At 33.2% G+C, this 22,018-nt stretch overlaps 1 protein-coding gene across 2 annotated transcripts in view; it reads right to left on the reverse strand.

The window, feature by feature from the left end:
- The window catches only part of APOOL (apolipoprotein O like), a 64,198-nt gene that overhangs the window by 4,413 nt on the left and 37,767 nt on the right, over positions 1-22,018 (reverse strand). For both annotated transcript variants that reach the window (XM_010983398.3, XM_031445998.2), the window contains 6 exons: positions 13,618-13,737; positions 10,648-10,702; positions 9,109-9,207; positions 7,508-7,599; positions 3,560-3,673; positions 3,072-3,189 (listed from right to left, as the gene is read on the reverse strand). In XM_010983398.3, the coding sequence (XP_010981700.1) occupies positions 3,072-3,189; positions 3,560-3,673; positions 7,508-7,599; positions 9,109-9,207; positions 10,648-10,702; positions 13,618-13,737 (598 nt within the window). The remainder of the gene's footprint in view (positions 1-3,071; positions 3,190-3,559; positions 3,674-7,507; positions 7,600-9,108; positions 9,208-10,647; positions 10,703-13,617; positions 13,738-22,018) is intronic.

Genomic DNA, 22,018 nt, shown 5'->3' on the forward strand with positions numbered 1-22,018 from the left:
CATCCAATGAGTTCACAATTTCAGGTACTGTATTTTTCACTTGTAGAATATCCACTTGATTTTTTAATAGATTCTAACTTTCTGTGACATTTTCTATCTTTTCATCCATGTTGGTCATCGTGTTTTCTATTTAACATATTCATCATAGTTACTTTAAAGTGCTTTTCTGCTAACTTCAATGTTTAGATCACCTGTGGGTTTGCTGTTATATTTTTCTCTTTTGATTGTCAGTCACATCTTCCTGACTTTTTGCATGACTAGTATTTTGTTTATCTGTATGGTGGACACTGTGTATAAAAGAACTGTAGAAGCTCCAGGTGATACTGTCTGCCAGAGAGGGGATCCTTTTCCTTTTTTCAGAATGGTGAAATACTTACCATCTCAATCCAATCAGGCACTGAGCTGAGTTGCAGTTATAGTAAGAGTCAGTCAACCTCTGGCTCCTCCCTGTTCCTCACATATGGCACTCTTTAGCTGACTGACACCTGAGTTTCCGTCTCTCTCACACTAAACCACTGTAGGATATTTGGTTTTGCCCTTCAGAGGTTTTGAGTTTGGCTATTTAGTTTCACGACCCATAAAAAAATCTGGCAAATGTCACGAGGGGGAGATGAATCGTATATGGCACACCTCATCCTTCTAAAGCAGGAATCAGCAAACTTTTTCTGTAAAGGGCCAAAGTAAACATCTTTGACTTTTAAACCATAAGGTCTCCTTCACAACCACTCAACTCTGCCATTTGTAGGGTGAAAGCAGCCACAGATAATAAACAAATGAGTGAGTGTGGCTCTGTTCCAAAAAATATTTATTTATGGACACTGAAATTTGAATTTCAAACAGTTTTCACTTGTCATGAAATATTTTTCTCTTGATTTTTTAAATATTTAAATCACACAGAAACTACTCTTGGCCTGTGGAATGTACAAAATTAGTCAGTGAGCCAGATTTGGCACAAGGTCCATAGTTTGAGAGGGACATTATCTTGTGAGACTGTGAGAAACTTCATTCTACTTTCATCAGATTTTGAAGGGGTTCAGGTCACCAAATTTCCAAATCTGTGATTGCCAAAATAACACAGTTGTCATCATAAAGTATACGAATGATAGAGAACAACCAAGCTCTATATGCAGAGCCATGATCTATAGTTGGACAGTACACCCAATCGAATATTCTGTATGGTGAGAAGTGGTGGCCATGGCTAGGCTCCCTAGCTAAGTACTGTGCTCCCAAAGTATGCTCAATGAAAATAAATTTGCTGATTGGCCAAATGGCTAATTACTCTAGGCAAATGATAACAATATCTTCTAACACTCATTGAGAACTTCGTACATGCTTGACATTGTACTTTCTTCTTTACATGCGACATCTCATTTAATCCTCACAACCACCATGTCAGAAAAAAAAAAAAACACTATTATTGTCCCATTTTATGGAGGAAGAGACTGAGGCTTGAGGCATTAGATAACCTGCCCCAGGCACTAGAACTAGAAAATGTTGGATCTAGGATTTAGATCCAGGTTCTATTCTAAAACTTGTGCTCATAATCACTACTGTTTCCCATATCTTGCACTTTTGGGACTGCATGTGAAATGTAGAAACGGTGAGTCCCAAGGGTCTACTGTATAATCAATTCTGAATGATATATGATAAGGATGAATAGTACTGGGTCTCTCTCTCCTCTACATGTCTCCTTATAATGCTTTTCATATACCACATTACTCATGACTGGTGGGTAGAAGGTCCCAGAATCCAGATGTGTCAAGACATTGGCTAGGGATGGTTTGGTCCTATTGTTAAGCTGTAACACCTCTACAAAGATCTCTGGAATTGACGGGCATTTAGAAAAATGACCAGATATACAGTTGTGGAAATATGGTCAACTGTGGATGACTCAGACAGAGTCCAAAAACTGTATAACTTATCTTGACTAGAAAGGAGAGGGGACAGAAAAATAGTAAAACTCAAATCAGGTTTGTTACTCAGTGATAGCTTTTATAAAGATTAAGAAAGATAGGAGGAGGCTGAAATTAGAGACTAAACTCTGGGTTAAAATTAGATAATCTACATACAGTGGAAAGAGCTTGGACTATGGTCTCAGGAATATCTAGGCTATAAACACAAGTCAACTACTCATAAACTATATGATTTTGGGCAAGTTATTTAAGCTCCCTGAGTCTCAGTTTCTTCATCATGAAATAATTATAATTATATATACACTGGAGTTTTTTGTTTTGCTTTTTGGGTAAAGATAGAATAACATAATATACTTACAGCTCCTTGCACTACAGGGGTTGCTCAATATACGGCAGATATTTTCATTACTCCCTAAGTCTCCACCTCTGAGTTGGTCCTGTTTCATTTGTAATAAGACAACTTAATGGGTAGTACCATTTACTTGGTACAGATAAACAAACCTATGTAAGCCAATGACTGAGTTTATGTGAATATAGTACTGAAATGGTTATTACTTATTTTCTTTCTGATCACAGTAACACCATGGTAATATCTGCCTAGAAAGTACAATTGTCACTATTTGGTCCCACAAAGTATTAACTGCCCATATCTAATACTAGCAAAGATATTAGTATTATAACTGGTCCTATTTTGACTATTTCATGCTGAAACTGCTCCTGGTATCTAAACTAAAACTGATAGTGGAAGCTAAGACCGTTAGGGGTAAACAGCTCAAGAAATGGAAAGCTGGTATTTCCTCTATGTAGATGTGACTTCTTATAGCCTGTAAACTGATAGAATCCAAGAAGACACATCTTCCTCCAACTGATTCAAAAATCCATATTTATAAAATGATATTAAATGCTTCACTCACCCAACTGGCCAGTGCTACTCTATATTCCCATATGCAAAGGTATGTATTATGAACTATGTGGCAGTTAGGAAAAATCCCAGGTACCCGAGTACCTCATAATCTAAAAAAATACACACACTACAGATAAGAGAAAGACAAAACATTTATGAAGAAAACTCATAAATAAGTTAAAACTACTAATTATAATACTATAAAATTATTTAAGAAAAGAATGAAAACAAAATTGAATTATTCCAAAACAAACCTGAGACAGATTCTGATTTGGTCTTTGTTTCAGAACTGAGTTCTGCTGGCAAAGGCACTGAGTGTTCTGGGTTGTGAGTTGTTTTTGCAGGTATTTCTATTTCAGCAGAGCTTCCAAGCTGTTTACCAAAAAGATTTTTCCTTCATAAGTAAATCATTTTACTAAAAGAATAAAATACCCTAAAAAAATTATAGCATGCCAAGGTATTATGTTTCTTCGTTTTCTTTCATTCCATCCTTGACTCCTGTCTGGGACCCCTATTACAAGTCAACAACCTGGGGGAGGGTGTAGCTCAGTGGTAGAGTGCATACTTAGCAGGCATGAATGAGGTCCAAGGTTCACTCCCCAGTACCTCTGTTAAAAATAAATAGATAAACCTGATTACCTATCCCCCCACCAAAAAAACCCAAAAGAAAGAAACAAAAACCAAGGCAACACCCACCCAAACAAAACTCAAAGTCTACCTTTTTGGTCCATTTAAACTCTACCTTAGTTTTTTCTTTAGATTCAGGAAGTGACTCTTTTTTGTTATTTTTTGTCCACAATGATTTAACTGCTTCATAAATTTGCTGGCTTGTAGCATATGCCTTTTTCCCAGTTACCTAAGTAAAACAAAGTGAGTCAAATAATATATATTTTTAACAGTTAAAATAACAAACATTAAAAAATTTACATCAGGTATTTTATGTGAACACCCAGGTCAGAATCAATAATAAAGATATAAATCTCAAGATCATGTAACACAAAGCCTCATTTTCTAAATCTTATATGAAAAATTACTTACATCATGAAAAAGGCTAAAAATTGTATACTTTGTATAACCCCAAGAGTGAATCCTAATGTAAACTGTGGGACTTTGGGTGGTAATGATGTGTCACTGTAGGTTCATCAGCTGTAACAAATGTACCCCTCTGGTGAGGATATTGATAACAAGGAGGCCATGCATGGTAGGGTGCAGGGGGGTGAACTGGAAATCTCTGTACTTTCTCCTTCATTTTGTTGTGAATCTAAAAGTACTCTAAATATAATAAAGTCTTAAAAATGTATAGTTTGCATTCACACTGTAACATGTGAATTTAAGTCCATGTCTGTTTAACAGGAGTTTGGGAAATATAGTTTGAGATACTAAACAGTTGACTAAGAAAATGAGATTATAAGATGCTATAAAGTTAACACTTTTGCTTAAATTTTTATGGTGCTTTCTCTAGTCATAAAGAAAAAAAAAACTAATGTATTTCTCCAGGGAATAATACTCTTTTTTGGTAGAAACATGAAATAAAAAAATGAACTACAAATACGGTAACTTACAGTGGAGGCTAGGATGCTGACTGAATTCCTGAAGCTGTTTTTCCTTTCATTCATCTCTCTTTCCCTTTGAAAATCTCCTTCTGATTTCTTCTATTCTCTTCCCATCCTTTTGTTTCTTATGGTTGAAGTAATTTCAATAGCTATTGATTTCTCAAATATTAAAGAGGTTTTGGGGAGCTTTCCAGGATTACACTTTCTATAAACATAAATTTTTAAAAACTATGTTTTTCTTCCTTAAACAAAAATATTTTTTACTGTTTTTTCTAAGTATATATTTATACTTAAGAAAAATCAGTCAATCCACTAGTATGAAAGTCCTCTTCTTACCTCCAATGTAACCTTTGTTAACAGTCATGTGGATATCCTTCTTGAATTTTTACTCTTATATATACATTATATGTGCACATCCATAGCATTTTAAAACAAACAGAATATTGATACTTATAGATCTACCAAAAAGATGAGGTAGATCTATATGCACTGCCATGGAGAGAAATCCATGATGAACTACTGAATTGCAAAAAAGGTAACAGAGAATAGATTATAAACTATAATCTCAATTATATTTTAAATTAACATTTAAAATAAATTGCATACACACTGTATTTCCTTTTTAAACACAAATGGGATCACACGATACATATTATTTTGAGATGTGATTTTTTAAAAAAGCTTAACAATATGTCACACAGATGTTTCCATATCAGTTTATACACCAGCAGATCTGCTTCTTTTTTAATAGCTGCATAGTTAGTATTCTATAATGGATACACCACAGTTCGTTTAGCAAATCCCCTATTGATGGGCATATGGGCGTTATGACTTGTTTAACAAATCACTTGTTGATGAGCATATGTGATACTTCCTTTTTTTGGCAATTATAAGCATGCTACAATTAGCAGTCTGACACATACAACTGGGACCATAAACCCTTGTGGTATTTCCTCGGGAAAGATTCCTAGACGTGAAATCTCTAGATTAAATATAATATGCATTTTAATTTTTGATAATATAGCCACATTGCCTCCAGAAAGTCAGCAATATATTGTAGCAATTTACACTCCCACCAAGAGTATATATCTGTTTTCCAACCCCACTTACCAGCAGCAGTGTTATGAATCTTTTAAATCCTTGTCAAACTGAAAGGCTAAAAACCATTATATACATGATCTTTTAAACTGCATTTATTTGATTGCTGATGAAGTTAAGCATCTTTCATATATTAGGTCCATTTGTGTTTCTTATTCTATGGATTGCTAGCTCATATACTTTCGTCATTTTCTTAAGAGTGCATTCATTCTTTTCCTATCGATTTACAGAAGCTTTTAATACACAAAGGATATTATTTAGTCCTTTGTTATATATGTTGCAAATAGTTTCTCCAGTTTTTCATTTATTCATTAACTTTGCATATGGTATATTGTGATCGACAGAAATGTACTACTTTGATGTAGTAAAATATATCAATTTTTTTCTTTGATGGCTTTTGGATTGTTTTCCTTAAGGCCTTTCCTATCTCAAGACTGAACAATTATTTCTCTTTTTTCTTCTAATATTTTGTAGTAGTATATTTTATCATTAGATCTTTATTCCACCTGAGATTTATTTTTGCATGATATTTGGTAAAGGTCTAAGTATTTTTCCAAAAAGTGAATTATTTCAACACATTTCTTGAATACTCCATCCTTTCTTTACACATTGATCTGAAATGCTACTTGTACCACACCCTCCCCCACACTCCACAACGTACACAAAGACATACTCAATATATTTGTTTTTGGATATTCTGTTTTGTTCTCTTGGCTATTTTGGTACATTGTTTATGCTACAGCTTAGTATCATTCCTGATACATGATACACGGACAACAAATACTGGCTGAATGAATGTCATGTTTCCTTCAAATCCAGGAATTTTGTAAGAACTAGATTAAATACATAAATTTGAGAACATCTGCCATACTCCAATATTGAGTCCTTTCATCTAGAAAACAAGACATATCACTAAATGTATTCAAGTTTGAAAAAAATGCCCTTTGGTAAAATTTAATCTTTAATTTTTTAAAATAGGTTTTAAAAGATTATTTGATAAGCTTATTCCTAGATATTTTATAGTTTTCAAAGAGATTTCTTGTTACTCTTTACATAAATTAATAATGAAAATTGTGAGGAGAAATATAAAAAGCAAAAAGTAATTCCATCTTGAGGTGTATTTCCAAATAGTGAATAACTGGAGTGTGACTTTTATTTTTCAAAGGACTTTCTGGACTATCATTTTGTAACCTTTTTTACATCGTAGACCCCTTGGAGAATCTCTTAAAATGTATGAGCTGTTTCCTTCAGAAAAATACACATACAGCAGAAGAGTACTTACCTGACATTTTTTTGGGACTTGTCTGATTAACTAAAGCTGTTTTAAAATTTACAATAAATGATATTCACAGGATGCTGAATATTCATCACTAGTAGGTACTCAACAATATCCAAGTATTGTCTCTCACAAGTGATTTGTACACTTATCAAGAATAAGTTGTATTTGTTTCCAAGTCTCTAATCAGTTTTATTATAATTAAATAATTTAAATGTAACATAACAGGATAAAATAAAAGTTACACAGAGAATTTCTGTGTTTAGGAAAATAAGTTTTGTAAAGAGTCAAAAGTGAATAATTAAAAAAAAAACTGCTACCAAATTAGAGGTACACAAGACAACTGTAAAAGGCTAGGCGAAATAATACAAATCTAAGAGGAGTTTGTACTCACATTATTTAAAAAATGTTTTTCAGTGTTCATCCGATTTTAAAGAATTTTGAATTTTACATAGCCCAACAATGGAGGAGTATTCCTCCCTATAAATTCTAACTTGGTGTCTCTGAACTTAATCCTCAAACAAGCATTTATATTCTTGAATTATATTTAAACAAATTCATCCTATTTATTTGTGATGATCATGTAATTAAGAATGGCATTTATCATGCTGAGATGCTAATGTAATTTTGCCAACATAAAAGTTGATACCAACTATATTTCAATGAAAATTAAATGTTGCAGGTGCTGTATGACATTTAAATATTGTTACACTGAGAGTTTAAACAAATACTGAAATGAAGCTATCACTTAAAAAGAACTTACCTTTGCAATTATTACTGACTGAACTGGGTAGCAAACAGTTGCTCCTAAAGTGGCCAGTCCCAGTGGATAAGCAATCTTCTTAAACCTAGAACCTATGACATGCAAATAAAATTAAACTCCAAACAGATGCTACCAGAGACTCGAAGCTTTTATAACTTTAATATATTTTTTGTTCCCCTTTAAGCCATCACCCTCTGTTAAATTATTCTTTAGGTAATAATACCAGTCAAGATAATAGGTAAAATGTCCTTAAGGATTATGATTCATTTAATATCTCTTAGTTGTCATGTCCAATTTAAGAAAAGTATTCTCAATCTAACGTTGATAATTACCTAAACAAAGGGGGCTGATGATTTTCTTCTTTTTTAAAACTAGGTACTTTTTCATGTACTAAGAAACCCAGAGTTGTAATCCTATTTTTTCAAGTATCTAATAAAGCATGGTAATATACAGAAGTAATCAACTACCATGTTTATGACAGCATGTTAAACTGAAATGGACTCTCTCCATATATCCTTTTCTGATTAAGTCCTTAGAAAGGTGAAAGATTCAACTAACTAATCAGCTAAGGATTTTAAAAGGTACATAACTCCTTCATGTCACTGATTTAGAATACTGAAGTGATAATTTAATAATTGCAAGCAATTTGCGGTAATTCATTCATTTCCAAAAGTGCCTTAACTAAGCAGTCATTTTCAAACTTTTTCAGGAAATTAAACTTTTCTGGTACATTTCTATTAATTTTAATATGTGTATAGAGTCAAGAAACCACCACTACGATCAGAATATGGAACATTTCTATCACTACTAAAAAAAAATCTCCTGCTATCCCTTTGTAGTCACACATTTTCTCCACTCCTAACCCCTGAGAACCACTGATCTGTTATCACTGTAGTTTTATCTTTCTGAGAAAGTCATATAAATGGAATCACACAATATGTAACTTTTTAAGACTGGTTTCTTTAACTCGGATTCATCAAGATTGTTGCACGTGTCAATGGTTAATTCTTTTTGTTCCTACGCAGTATTCCTTTGTATGAATGTGACATAGTTGTTTATTGATGCAAGACATTTAGGTTATTTCTAGCTTTTGGTGATTACGGATGGAGTTACTATAAACATTTGTGTACAGGTTTTTCACTTCTCCAGTAAAAATATCCAGGAGTGAGATTACCATATCGCATGGTGATTACATGTTCAACTTTACAGGAAACTGTCAAACTATTTTCCAGAATGGCTATACCATTTTGTATTACCACCAGCAGTATATGAGAGTGTCAGCTGCTCTACTTTCTTGACTATACTTGGTATGGTTAATCTTTTAAATTTTAGACATTCCAATAGGTATGCAGTGGTATCCTCAGTGTAGTTTTCATTTGCATTTCCCTAATAACTAATGATACTGAACTTCTTTTGGAATAGCTATATATTTGAAAACACAAAAAGTCTCTAAAAGTAAACACATTTTACTATAGAATCTAAACATGTATATGGTAGCCCATCATAATACTACTTAACAAAGGATGTGAGGTTTTCTTCTAACAGTAAAATTCAGAAATTAATATAATGGCAAGGAGAGAATATACACTTTTTAACTTTACCTTTTCTCACTGAAATGAAGCCTGCCAATCCTGAAACTGTAATCACTCCAATTTTTGGAAGAAAATCTCGAGGTGGATTCTTCAAATAGACATATGCATCTTAAGAAATCAGAAAATTAATATAAATAACTTACTATAATTGGGCAACCTATATAGGTATAATGTGGAAAAATTACAGAGATTTGCTAAGATAACAGCAGATGGTTTAAACACTCTTCAAAAAAACTACACAAAATAATGATTTGAGCAGCAATTTTAAAAGCTAGTTGTAATAGTTACTTGCTACAAAATAAAATCTTCCTTCCACAGCTGATTTAATGGTATTTGTTTCTTGATACAGGTGATTATTACACTTTAATGAAATCTGATGCTACAGTGCACACCTTAAGATGCCTTACTATAAAGTAAATCATGATTGTGTACTATATCCCTATAATGGAAATGCTTCTGGCCTTATCTGTTCAAACACTGGTAGGATCCAATAAGAATTCAAAGATACTTTATTAGGGAGCTTTGAATAATAGCTTAGGGAAACATGCAGCTACTACACTCTGCTTGCCACGACTCCCCAATAACCTCAGAGCAGCCGTTGCTCTTAGTTAAAACCAATGATCAGGATGAGAAGTTGAGCCTAGAGAAAAAAAATAGATAGAGAGTGGGCAAGGTCTAGATTTCTTGGTTCTTTGTATATTCAAATTGTTTCTGGTTCCATGCCATCCCAAAACACTCTCTTCTATCATAGTTAATTATTTAATGTCAATCACTTCCTCAAAGTTGATGAGGAATATAATTTGTACAGACATTAAATAATGATAATACATAGACAGGTGATCAACATCATGGAGACACTTAAAATTTTAGCTGATCTTTCTGTTCCCCCATACATATTTATTTCGACAACTAGCTTAAGCTAAGAATGTCAGGAAGCTATATCTGCTTGCTGCTAAAAACCATAATCAAACTAAAGAGTGAAATACAGTTGTTTTTCCAACATTAGCTCAAATATCTAGGGTGACTAATTGGTATAGTGTTTCCTAGCAATTGATAGCAAAATACTATGTATTTTAACAGCAAATAGCACTTATTTAAACTAATTGATAACAGCGGAGACATGTTTCTAACTTATGCTTTATGAGCATCTAATATGGATTTTGTAGTTAAAACAGACCTCGGTTTGAGTCCAGGTGCTACCACTTACTAGCTATGTGACTTTGGTAACCTACCTAACCCTTCTAAACCCGTTTCCTCGTCTGTAAAATGGGGATAATTATAATACCAACACCGAGAGATTAGCTACAAAATGAAATTAGATAAATTATGTAAAATGCTTATCATAGTGTCTCAGCATATAATGACTGCTAAATAAATAATGGATACTATTGCTTTGTTATTATTATCATAAACTGCTATAGAGAGTATCTTTTGAGTTGATAAAACATGATAATGGACAACATAGCAAGTTTATTTTTCTCACATTTAAACCCTGCAAGTTAAAAAGACAGCAGAACATTTCTAATTATAGATGTTTCACTCACCTACCTTTCCCAAATTGTACTGTATCCATTATCCCATTTTTCACAAAGACATAAACACCCTAAGTAAAAAAAGGGGAAAAAGAGAACATCTGTATTTTTGAAAATGTTGATAATTAGATCAAATAGCCCCCATCTCTGAGGTTATATGAAAATGTTAAATTAGCAAGGCACCCAAGTCTAAATCTAACTTTCCTATTATTCTCTAAGAGGACACATGTTGAACTTAGCTTCTCTTCATTTCATGCTTTTCATTCTATTTAACATAGATAATACTTGCTTACTATTTTCCTCATATAAATGGGTAGAGTAATGCCTATAAAATGATCAGAGCAGCTCACAGAAAAGTTATTGCAGAAATACAAAGATTCATCATCTTGTTTTATGGCAGCATAGAGAAATAAATGGAATTTAAATAAAGCATAAAGAGAGGTATATTTCAGCTTAGAAGCAACATCTGATTAAGAAAGATGTGGCAACAACAATATAATAATTTGTGGAGAAAACAACAACAAAAACCCTAAAGATAAGTGCTTCATCTTTGCCATTTTTCTAAGTGTGCATCAGAATAAGAAAACAAATCTAAATAAGACATTTATCTCAGGATAGAAATCATTCTACACAGACTAGTGTCCATCTTATTTTCAAATAGGAACATAAGTTCTCTACAAATCAAGATTAGATGAATCCATTGGAGGGATTAAAGCTTTAAATCAAATTATTCCTTTTACCTGTTTCTAATTTGTTTTAATGCAAGAAATATTGCTATGTACATTTATTGAGTGGCTGGTACTATCTCAGTTACATTAGGAGAAAAATGAAGGCACAGAATGATTTACCCATAGTAATCGCCCATGGTCATGCTGTACTCTATTGATGAAACTAGAAAGCACAATCCAAATATATGGTTTCCCCTGAACTAGCTGCTATGAAACTACAGGATATAAACAACAACAAGATATTTTCAAAGCAAGTAAAATAGAAATGATTATATTAGACTGGAAAGAAATAAGTTATTGCTCTTGATATTCCTGATATTAGTAACTGTCTCAGACATTTTCATGGTGATCAGATGCAGAGGTTTATTCTGTTCATCATGGATTAAAGCTGTACAATCCAACAGAGACCCTAACTGCCACTGAGCTTCTTCTCTTTAGGGACTGCCTCTTGAGAAAATTTCACCTTCTTATAATACTTACGGACCAGTTTGATTGGGAAATCATGCAACTGTTGAGGAAGAAAACTAGTCACTTCCTTTGGGAAATTTTCCTTAGCTGTGTTTAGGAACTCACTTTTACCACTGGAGGTCACTGCTACCTAAATTTCAAAACACTAAGGCATAGGAATAGGAATTGAATTTGCCCTACATGATTCTAAGTTTAATGCAGAATGTAATTAGAGCCAGAGGTAATTTTTAAAGAATAGATTACATTCTTAAGGGAAAATTAGAGAGGAAATTTTTACACTAAGATGAAATACATTCAAAAGTGCCCTTATTCAACCTATTCGTTTCAGCATATTAACAGAATAAAAGGTTCTTTTAGTCTTAAATTGGGTGACAATAACAATAGCAATTGAAAGATCTCTCAGGAACATTTCACCTCACTGAAAACAACTTTGAGAACACTATGGAAAATTAGGTCTCAAGAGACCTCAGTCTGAATCATCCAGCTGTTGGCATATAGCCTCAGGGGTATGATTCAGACCCTAATTAGTTAAGCTATTTCTCTCTGAGACCAAACTATTAAGAATGTGTAGTACAACTAGTCAAACTATTAAAGAGTACATTAAGAGTCTGTTAGTTGTTTGACAGGCACAAATTTTTAAAAATAACACAACATATTCATCAAATGTTTGAAATATCATCTGACATGACCAGAATTCACAGATTTAATATTTTGTAAGATTATTAGAATTTTCTTTTTAAAAAGAATGGATTAGAAACAAAAAGCACAAGTGTTCACAACTGGATAGGTTAGACCTGAAGGAAAGCTGTGTGATTATTAGGTCAGAATGATGAAAACAATGGTACCAACATTATCATTATGACACTGACACTGGAGATGCTGATGCTAACACACCCACGTTGATATGATGATAATAAAACATCAGTATTGTATTAGCTTACTCCACCACTGTGCTGGTGGATAATGCTGATTGAAGCCAAAGTATTCAGGTGAATTCTGTTTTGCCTAATAGCTGACTATAGTCCGAATGGCCTTATGAACTAAACTCAACAAGTGAACATTTCACTCAGCCAAATAAGGAACAATGTAGAAGTAATCTCAGAACTTCATGCAAATGGTAAAGCAATGTTCTGTACATGCTGGGTGACATAAACATTTGCTTAAGTATTTCAAACTATGCAGTAGTGGTACAGTGGATTAAATATGGCCACAAATTCTTTGCTGCTATTTGTATTGAGAGGTAGCACCTAATTCCCGTCCTTTAAAAACTGGTTGGCCTTAGTGACTTGATTTAACAAATGTGCTATGAGAGTGACTTTCTTTTTAGAGGGACATCTATAGATGGGTAAGAAGCTTAGCAAATTCTGACTAGGGCCTCTTGCAATGTCTTCTCTAGGAGCCCTGAACTGTCCATGTAAGTTATCTGTCTACCTGAGAGGCCATATGTAGATGCTTCCATCAACATAACCAACTGAGCCCAGTTTTCTAGCCACCTGTGACAAGGTGCCAGTGATGAGAATAAAGATGTCTTGGACCCTCTAGATCAGCCCATTCATATGATGAATACCATTGAGTGGCCTCTGTCAACACCACATGCAACAGAGGAATCACCTGTCCAAAGTCTGATTAAATTCCCAACTCACAAAATCATGAAATATAACTGAATAGTTGCTGTTTTAAATCACTAAGTTTTGGGGTAGTTTGTTACACATCAATGGATAACTGGAACAACTGTTATGTAATACAAATGAGAAACCTCCAATAATAAACCACTATTAGAATTCACTTACCTTGCACCAGCCAATATAACGACCAGTAGTAGTGCGAATGGACGCAAAGCCCATTTGTAAGTGACCAGGCTGCTCTTCAACATATTTAGACTGGAGAGGTGGTGGAGTATATATGGGGAGCTAGAGGCAGAAAAAAATCATGTCAAAATATTAAATAGCTGGGCTTCCTTTCCTGGCAGAATGGCAGAATAAGAATCCTCATCAACTTTCCCACTAAAAACAACTGAAAATGCTGATAAAATATTTTTAAACCATCTTAAATGCAGGAATGATCTGGTAAGCTGCTTATAAAGACTACCCAGAAGCCAGAAATTAAGTGAAGACAAAAAACCCACAGAGATGAACAATACTACCAGTTTTGACCTTGATGTTGTTTGCTGTAAAACAGATGGTTCATGGAGTATGGGATCAGGAAACTAAACCCAGAATGGGCTTCAGGTGGGCAATCTTATGGGAGATTCTATAAAGTTGGCATTCTTAGTGGTGCATCCTCAACTTAAGGTTGAACTAGAAATAAACAGTTCACTCCAAGAGACTGTAAGGAAAACTGATAGTCTCAAAGATTGGGCACTGAGTAGAGAGGAAGGAAATATTTCCTAAGAATTGGCAAACACAAGTGAGAACTCATATAATCTGCAGCATACAACTATCTCGATAATCTGAGAAACCTCAGATCAAGTGTACATTTAAAGTGCTCCCAGGCTGGGATCTCCCACAGATGCTTTGGCAGAAGCAAATGAACAGCTTCTCTCTGGAGGAAGCTACACAGACTTCAAAGAATTACAACAGATAAAGTTCCAAGAAATATGAGGACACGATTTCAAAAAATTAAGTAACACAAAGAAGGAAAATTAGAAAACACAAGGCAACATCTGGATAAGAGCTAGCAGAAACAACAAAGAGCAGAATCAGATCCACAAAAAGTATATATATTAGAACATATCATGTCAAATACATATATTTTATTCTTAAAGAAATAAAGTGGAAATTTGAATCAAGAGCAAGAGACTACAAAAATTATCAAAGCTAATAAAAATAAAGAAAAAGAGAACTTCTAGAACTGGAAAATGAAAACTTAAATAAAGAACTCAACTGGTAAGTTTTGATAGACTGCATATAGTTGCTGAGAGATTTTGTGAACTAGTAGACCTGAAGAAATTTTTATGCAAAGAAATGAAAAGAATATGAAAGAGATTAAGATAGAGTGAGAAATACTAACAGATGTCTAATCAGTCCCAGAGGAGAGGAGAAAGATGCGGCAGAGGTAATATTTGAAGAGAATAGCCAAGATTTTTTCAAGAACTGATGAACATTTGGCAGATTCAGAAATACAGGACAAATATACAGTAATCCACAATTAGACAAGTCATAGTAAAACTCCATAACACCAAAGACAAAGAGGGGATCTTAAAAAAAAAAAAGCCAGAAAGAAAAGATTACCTTCAAAGGAATAAAAATTAGATAAGCTTTGACTTCCCAAAAGCAACCCTGAAGGCACAATATAATATCCTCAATGTGCTAAAAGAAAGTAACTCAACTGAGGATTATATTCTCAATAGAATACCTTTGTTTCAAAAATGAAGGGAGAAGTAAGGACACACTCAGACAAAACCCACGATAGTTTGCAACCAAATGACTCTCACTGGGAAACTTTAAATCACTTAAGACAGAAGAAAAATATTCCCATTGAGAAGGTTTGTGATGCAAGAAGGAATGAATAGCAAAGAAAGTGGTAAATATGTGGGTAAATCTAAAATAATGAATATATAGAATAAAATGTTTTATGCATGTGTTTTTAAAACAGAACTAAATCTCTGAACATAAGTATGGTATAAGTTAGGAGAGGATGACAGAAATTAAAATGTTCTAAATTCTTAATATTGTTTGGATGGAGGGTAAATATACTGATGAGATTTGAAATGAACACAGGTTAAAATTTCTAGGGTAACCAATGAAAGAAATTAAAAAGAAGGCATAATTAACAAACTTTGCTATGGAAAAAAGAAAAAGAAAGCAAAAAAAAAAAAAAAAAAAAAGAAGAGAAGAAGTAAGAAAAACAAAAGCCACAAAAGCTTGGTAGAAATAATTCCAAAGATACTAAAAATTATCATAATTGCAAATGGATAAAATGATCTAGTTAAAAGGCAAAGATTATCAGAATGCATTTACAAAATACAGTCACATGGTGTTTATGAGACACTCCTAAAACAACTATTTAGAAGGTTGGAAAAAAAGGAATAAAAAAATTCATTTTGGGCAAACAGCCACCCAAATAAAGCTACTATAAGCTACATTAATATTTGACAAAATAGACTTTAAGACAAAAATCATTACTAGAGATAAAGTACCTTTATTAAGACAAAAATTTAAATAACAAGAGATATTACAGTCTTAAACTTGTATGCATCTATTAACATATTCTCAAAATATATGAAACAAGGAAAAATAGACAAATTCACTATTTTGAATGACAATTTCATGCTAAAATTCATACAAAGGTAAAAGAGACCCAGAATAGAAAAAAAATCTTGAAAAAGAACAGAGCTTGAGGACACATACTTCCCAATTTCAAAAGAAATTTGTCTTGTTAGAAGACAATAGTGTAGCACTGCTATAAGGATAGACATATAGATAAATGGAATAAAATTGTGAGTCTAGAAATGAACCCATGCATTTATGGTCAATTGATTTTCAACAAGGGAATGAAGAAAATTCAGTGAAGAAAGAATAGTCTTTTCTACAAATGGTACCTGGACAACTGGATATTCACATGCAAAAGAAAGAGGTTGGACCCCTACTTCATGCCATATATAGAAAAAATTAAACCAAAATGGACCGCAGAACTAAATATAAGAGCTAAAACTATAAAACTCTTAGAATAAAACATAGAGATAAATCTTCATGACCTTGGGTTAGACAATGATTTCTTATATATAACATCAGAAGCATTAGCAACAAAAGAAAAAAAATAAACAAACTGGACTTTATCAAAATTAAAAACCTGTGCTGCAAATGATACCATTGATATAGTAAAAGGACAACTCATGGACAATACTTGCAGATCATGTATCTCATAAAGGGCTTGTATCCAGAATACATAAAGAACACTTACAATTCAACAATAAAAGACTAATTATCCAACTGAAAAATGGGCAAAGGATTTGAATAGACATTTCTCTAAAGATGTACAAATTACCAGTATGGACATGAAAAATATGCTTGACATCATTACTTCTTAGGGAATGCAAATAAAAATCCCAGTGAAGTATCATTTCACACCCACTAGGATGGCTATAATAAAAAAAAGACAGACAACAAGAAGTGTTGGTAAGGATGTGGAGAAACTGGAACCTTCATACACTGCTGGTGAGAATGTAAAATGGTACAGTTGCTATGGAAAACAGCCTGGCAGTTTCTCAGAAGGTTAAAGGCAGAGTTACCATATGGACAAGAAATTCTACTCCTAGGTCTACACCCAAGAAAAATGAAAACATATGTCAATACAAAAACTTGTACACCCAAGTTCATAGCAGTGTTAGCCATAATAGCCAAAAAGTGGAAAAAACCCAAATGTCCATCAACTGATATATGGATAAACAACATTTACTGCATTCATAGAATGTACTATTATTCAGCAATAAAAAAATGACCCACTGATACATTCTGTAGCATGGATGAGACTTGAAAACATATCAGTAATTGAAAGATGCCACTCACAAAAGGCCACATATTGTATGATTTTATTCATATGAAATGTCTAGCACAGGCATATCCATAGAGAAAGAAAGTAGATCAGTGGTTATCAGGGGCTTGGGAGAGAGTGGAATTGAAGTGATGATAATGGATATTGGCTTTCTTTTTGTAGTGATGAAATTTTTCTAAAATTAGCAGTAATGATCACACAACTCTGTAAATATACTAAAAACCATTAATTGTTAAAAAACTAAAACATTAATAAATGCTCATAACTTTTGGTTAGGCAAAAATTTATTAGACATGACACCCAAATTATAATCTATAAATTTAAAAACTGATAAACTGGATTTTATCAAAATTAAAATCTTCTTTTTCTCAAAAGACACTGTTAAAAGGAGGAAGTGTGTGTAGAATAATGACCCCCACCCAAAGACATTCATGTCATAATACCTGGATCCCATGAATATGTTATATTACATGGTAAAGGAGAGTTAAGGCTGTATATGTAATTAACATTAATCAGGTGACCTTAAGATAGGAAGATTTTCCTGGATTATCTGAGCAGGTTCAAAGTAATTAATCATATGATATTAAAAATGAAAGGGGGCAGTGGAAGGATAGAGCCAAGGGGGGATGTGATTATAGAAGAATGGTCAGAGTGATGAGATGTGAAAATGACTTACACTACTTTTCCTAGCTTTGAGAGGAAGTGGGCCATAAGCTAAGGAAATTGGGCCAGCCTCTACAAGCTGAAAACAGGAGGGAAACTGATTCTCTCAAGAGCCTCCAGAAAGAAATGCAGCCCTGCTAATGTCTTGATTTTAGCCCAGTGATACTTGTGTTAGAATTCTAACTTACAGGAACCATAAGATAATAAAATTGTGCTGTTAAAATCACAAAGTTCATAGTCATTTGTTACAGAAGAAATGAAAAAGTAATACAGACGGAAAAGATAAGCCACAGTTTGGGAGAAAATATTTGTAAAACACATACCTGATATAGGGCTGAACATCCAGAATATATAGGATTAGGATTAGGATGCTAAAGCTCAATAATAAGAAAAAAACAACCTAATAAAAGTGGGCCAAATATTTTAACAGACTCCACCAAAGAAGATACATGAATGGCAAATAAACACATGAAAAGATGCTCAACATTTATCAATAGAAAAATACAAGTTAAATGTACAATGTTACATCTACATATAACCACTAGAATGACAAATATATAAAATGATGTTCAACTTCATTAATAACATGAAAATACAAATGAAAACTACAACAAGATAGCATTTCAACTCCACCCATTTGGCACATTGAGAATATCAAGTGTTGACAAGAATGTGGAGCAACCTAAACATTTATATACTGCTTGTGGGAATGTAAACGGGTATACACACTTTGAAAAACAATTTAGCATATACTATAGTAAATTTGAAAATGTTACATATTGTATGACCTAGTGGTTTCAGTCCTAGATATATTTAGAGAAACTCTTGTAATTGTGCACCTAAAGATATGTACAATAATGTTCATAGCAATGTTTTGATCGCAAAAATCTGGAAACAACTCAAATGCCTATCAACAGTAGAAGGGATAATTAAATTGGTGTATATCCAACAGTGAAATATTACAAATTAGGGACAATATATAAATTACAGTTACATGGAAAAATCTGGGTGGATTTCAGGAATGTTGAACATAATAAAATAACTGTAGAACAAAAAAGGTAGTATGTAGAAATACATGCAGGTATGTTTCAAAACATCAATATACAGCTTGAAAACTTGCAAAACCAAAAAACAATGTTTAGCAATACAGACTTATAAGGTAAAGTTAAAAAGTAAAAAAAGGGAGCAATAATCAAAATTCATGGAAGTGGTTATCTCTGAATGGATAGGGAACAGGATGAGAACCAGGGTATTTTATTTTGTTTTTCCTTCAAAGTGGATGGTAGGTTGGTAGGTGTATGTCTGTTCATCATATTATAATTTTTATAACTTTCATAACCTGATTAAACAGCCTTTTGATTCTAATCTATATTTAATAAAAACAAATATAAAACATAGAAATAATTATGAAAAATTTAATGAGGTAAGGACTTATTTCCTTCAAAAACATGTTTTGCTTTTATGATCAGGGTGAAGCACCTTTTCTGTAAAGTTTGGTAAAGACATCATTGGGGACAATCAAGCTCACAAATCAATAGCAAGGGAACTAGATCATTAATCGCTTCGGATTTGATCTTCTACCAGTAACAAACGTGAAACAGTGTAGGTCTGGTAAAACTTTACCAATAATGGGTCATAAAATTCTTATTTTACCATTAGATAGATGACCCTTTGCTATCTATACCAGGATTAAATAGTTAGTGTTTCTCTTTCTAGACTAATGCTTGAAATTTAAATTCACCACATTGGCAACTATGTATAATTAGGAAGGTCAGAGGTACATATTTCATATTGAGTGTGTATCACATATAAAAAGCAGGCACACAGCCCAGTAAGGAATTTTCCAGCTCCCAAAGAAAGTAAGAATGCATGTGGATGAATGGATTTTAGAGTAGATAAGACTGTTTACTTGTATGTTTGTCCATCATACTCTCAGTCTTTCTATTCTTTATGCTCCTCAAGCAAAATCTATTGATTCTTCCTTTATACCCTAATTATATCAACAGTTTAAAGAACTGGTTTGTTATTTGTGGTCTATGTAAACAAAATTTTATATATGCAGTTTTTTTTAGGAAGAGCATCCAAAGTTTTCATCAGATTCTCAAAGGGGTCAAAATGGTTAAGAATAAGTGCTTTAAAGTATTTTCCTTCTTAGGTATGGGCATTCAAGGTATGGTTTATGATAAAAGTATTTATTGAAATGATAAAAGTGACAAACTCCTACCTAGACTAACTAATAAAAAAAGAGTAGAATCAAATAAAATTAGAAATGAAAGAGGAGATATTACAATGGACACCTCAGAAACAAAAAGAATCTGCCAAAAAACTAGATAACTTAGAAGAAGTTAATAAATTTCTAGAAACATACAACCCACCAAGACTAAATCAAGAAGAAATAGAAAGCCTGAATAGACCAATAACCAATAAGGAGTTTGAACCAGTAATCAAAAACCCCTCAACAAAGAAGAACCCAGGACCACATGACTTCATGGGTGAATTAAACATTCAAAGAAGAATTAATACCAGTCCTTCTTAAACTCTCCTAAAAAATAGAAGAGGGAACACTTCCAAATTCATTAGATGGCATCACTCTGATATCAAAGCCAGACAAAGGCACTGTAGGAAAAGAAAACTACAAGCCAATATCCCTAACGAACAGATGTAAAAATCCCCAATAGAATAATATCACGCTGAATTCAAAAGGACATTAAAACAAGTATACAACATGAACAAGTGGGTTGTATCCCTGGGATGCAAGGATGATTCAACATATGCATATCAATGTGATATACTGCATTAACAGAATAAAAGATAAAAACCACATCATCTCAGATGATGCTAAGTGACATAAGCCAGACAGAAAGAGAAATAAATACTGTATGATCTCACTTATAAATAGAATCTGAAACAGACTCAGAACCAGAGAGCAGAACAGTGATTATTGGGATGGGATGAGGTGGAGGGGAAATAGAGGAGGTGTTGGTTAAAGAGTACAAAGTTTCAGACAAACAAATGGCCAACAGGCACATGAAAAAATACTCAGTATCACTAATTATCAGAGAAATGCAAATCAAAACTACAATGAGGTATCACCTCACACCAGTCAGAATGTCTATCATTAAAAAGTCTACAAATAATAAATGCTGGAAAGGGTGTGGAGAAAAGGGAACCCTCCTATACTGTTGGTGGGAATGTAGTTTGGTGCAGCCATTATGGAAAACAGTATGGAGATTCCTTAAAAAACTAAAAATAGACTTATCCTATGATCCAGCAATCCCACTCCTGGGTATATACCTGGAGGGAACTCTAATTTGAAAAGATACATGAACCCCAATGTTCAGAGCAGCACTATTTACAATAGCCAAGACATGGAAGCAACCTAAATGTCCATTAACAGATGACTGGATAAAGTTGTTGTATATTTATACAATGGAATACTACTCAGCCACAAAAAGAATAAAATAACACCATTTGCAGCAACATGGATGGACCTGGAGATCGTCATTCTAAGTGAAGTAAGCCAGAAAGAGAAAGAAAAAATACTGTATAATAGCACTCATATGTGGAATCTAAAAAAGAAAAAGAGGACAAAAATGAACTCATCTACAAAACAGAAACAGACTTGCACACATAGTAAACAATCTTACGGTTTTATGGTTACTGGGGGAAAGGGGATGGGAAGTGATAAATTTGGGAGTTTGAGATGTGCAAATGTTAACCACTATATATAAAAATAGATAAAAATGAATTTCTTCTATATAGCACAGGGAACTATATTCAATATCTTGTAATAACTTTTAATGAAAATGAAAAAAATTTAATTGCAAAAAAATAGTACAAAGTTTCAGTTATACAAGAAGTGCCATATATCTAATACATATCATGATGACTATAGTTAATAATACTGTATTGTATATTTAAAATTTGCTAAGAGGGTAGATCTTAAGTGTTCTCGCCATACACATCAGAAAATGGTAATGATGTGAGGTGAGAGATGTATGAATTAGCTTGATTGTAGTGATTATTTCACAATGT

The sequence above is a fragment of the Camelus dromedarius genome, chromosome X (assembly GCF_036321535.1).
Source record: "Camelus dromedarius isolate mCamDro1 chromosome X, mCamDro1.pat, whole genome shotgun sequence".
Classification (NCBI taxonomy): Eukaryota; Metazoa; Chordata; class Mammalia; order Artiodactyla; family Camelidae; genus Camelus; species Camelus dromedarius.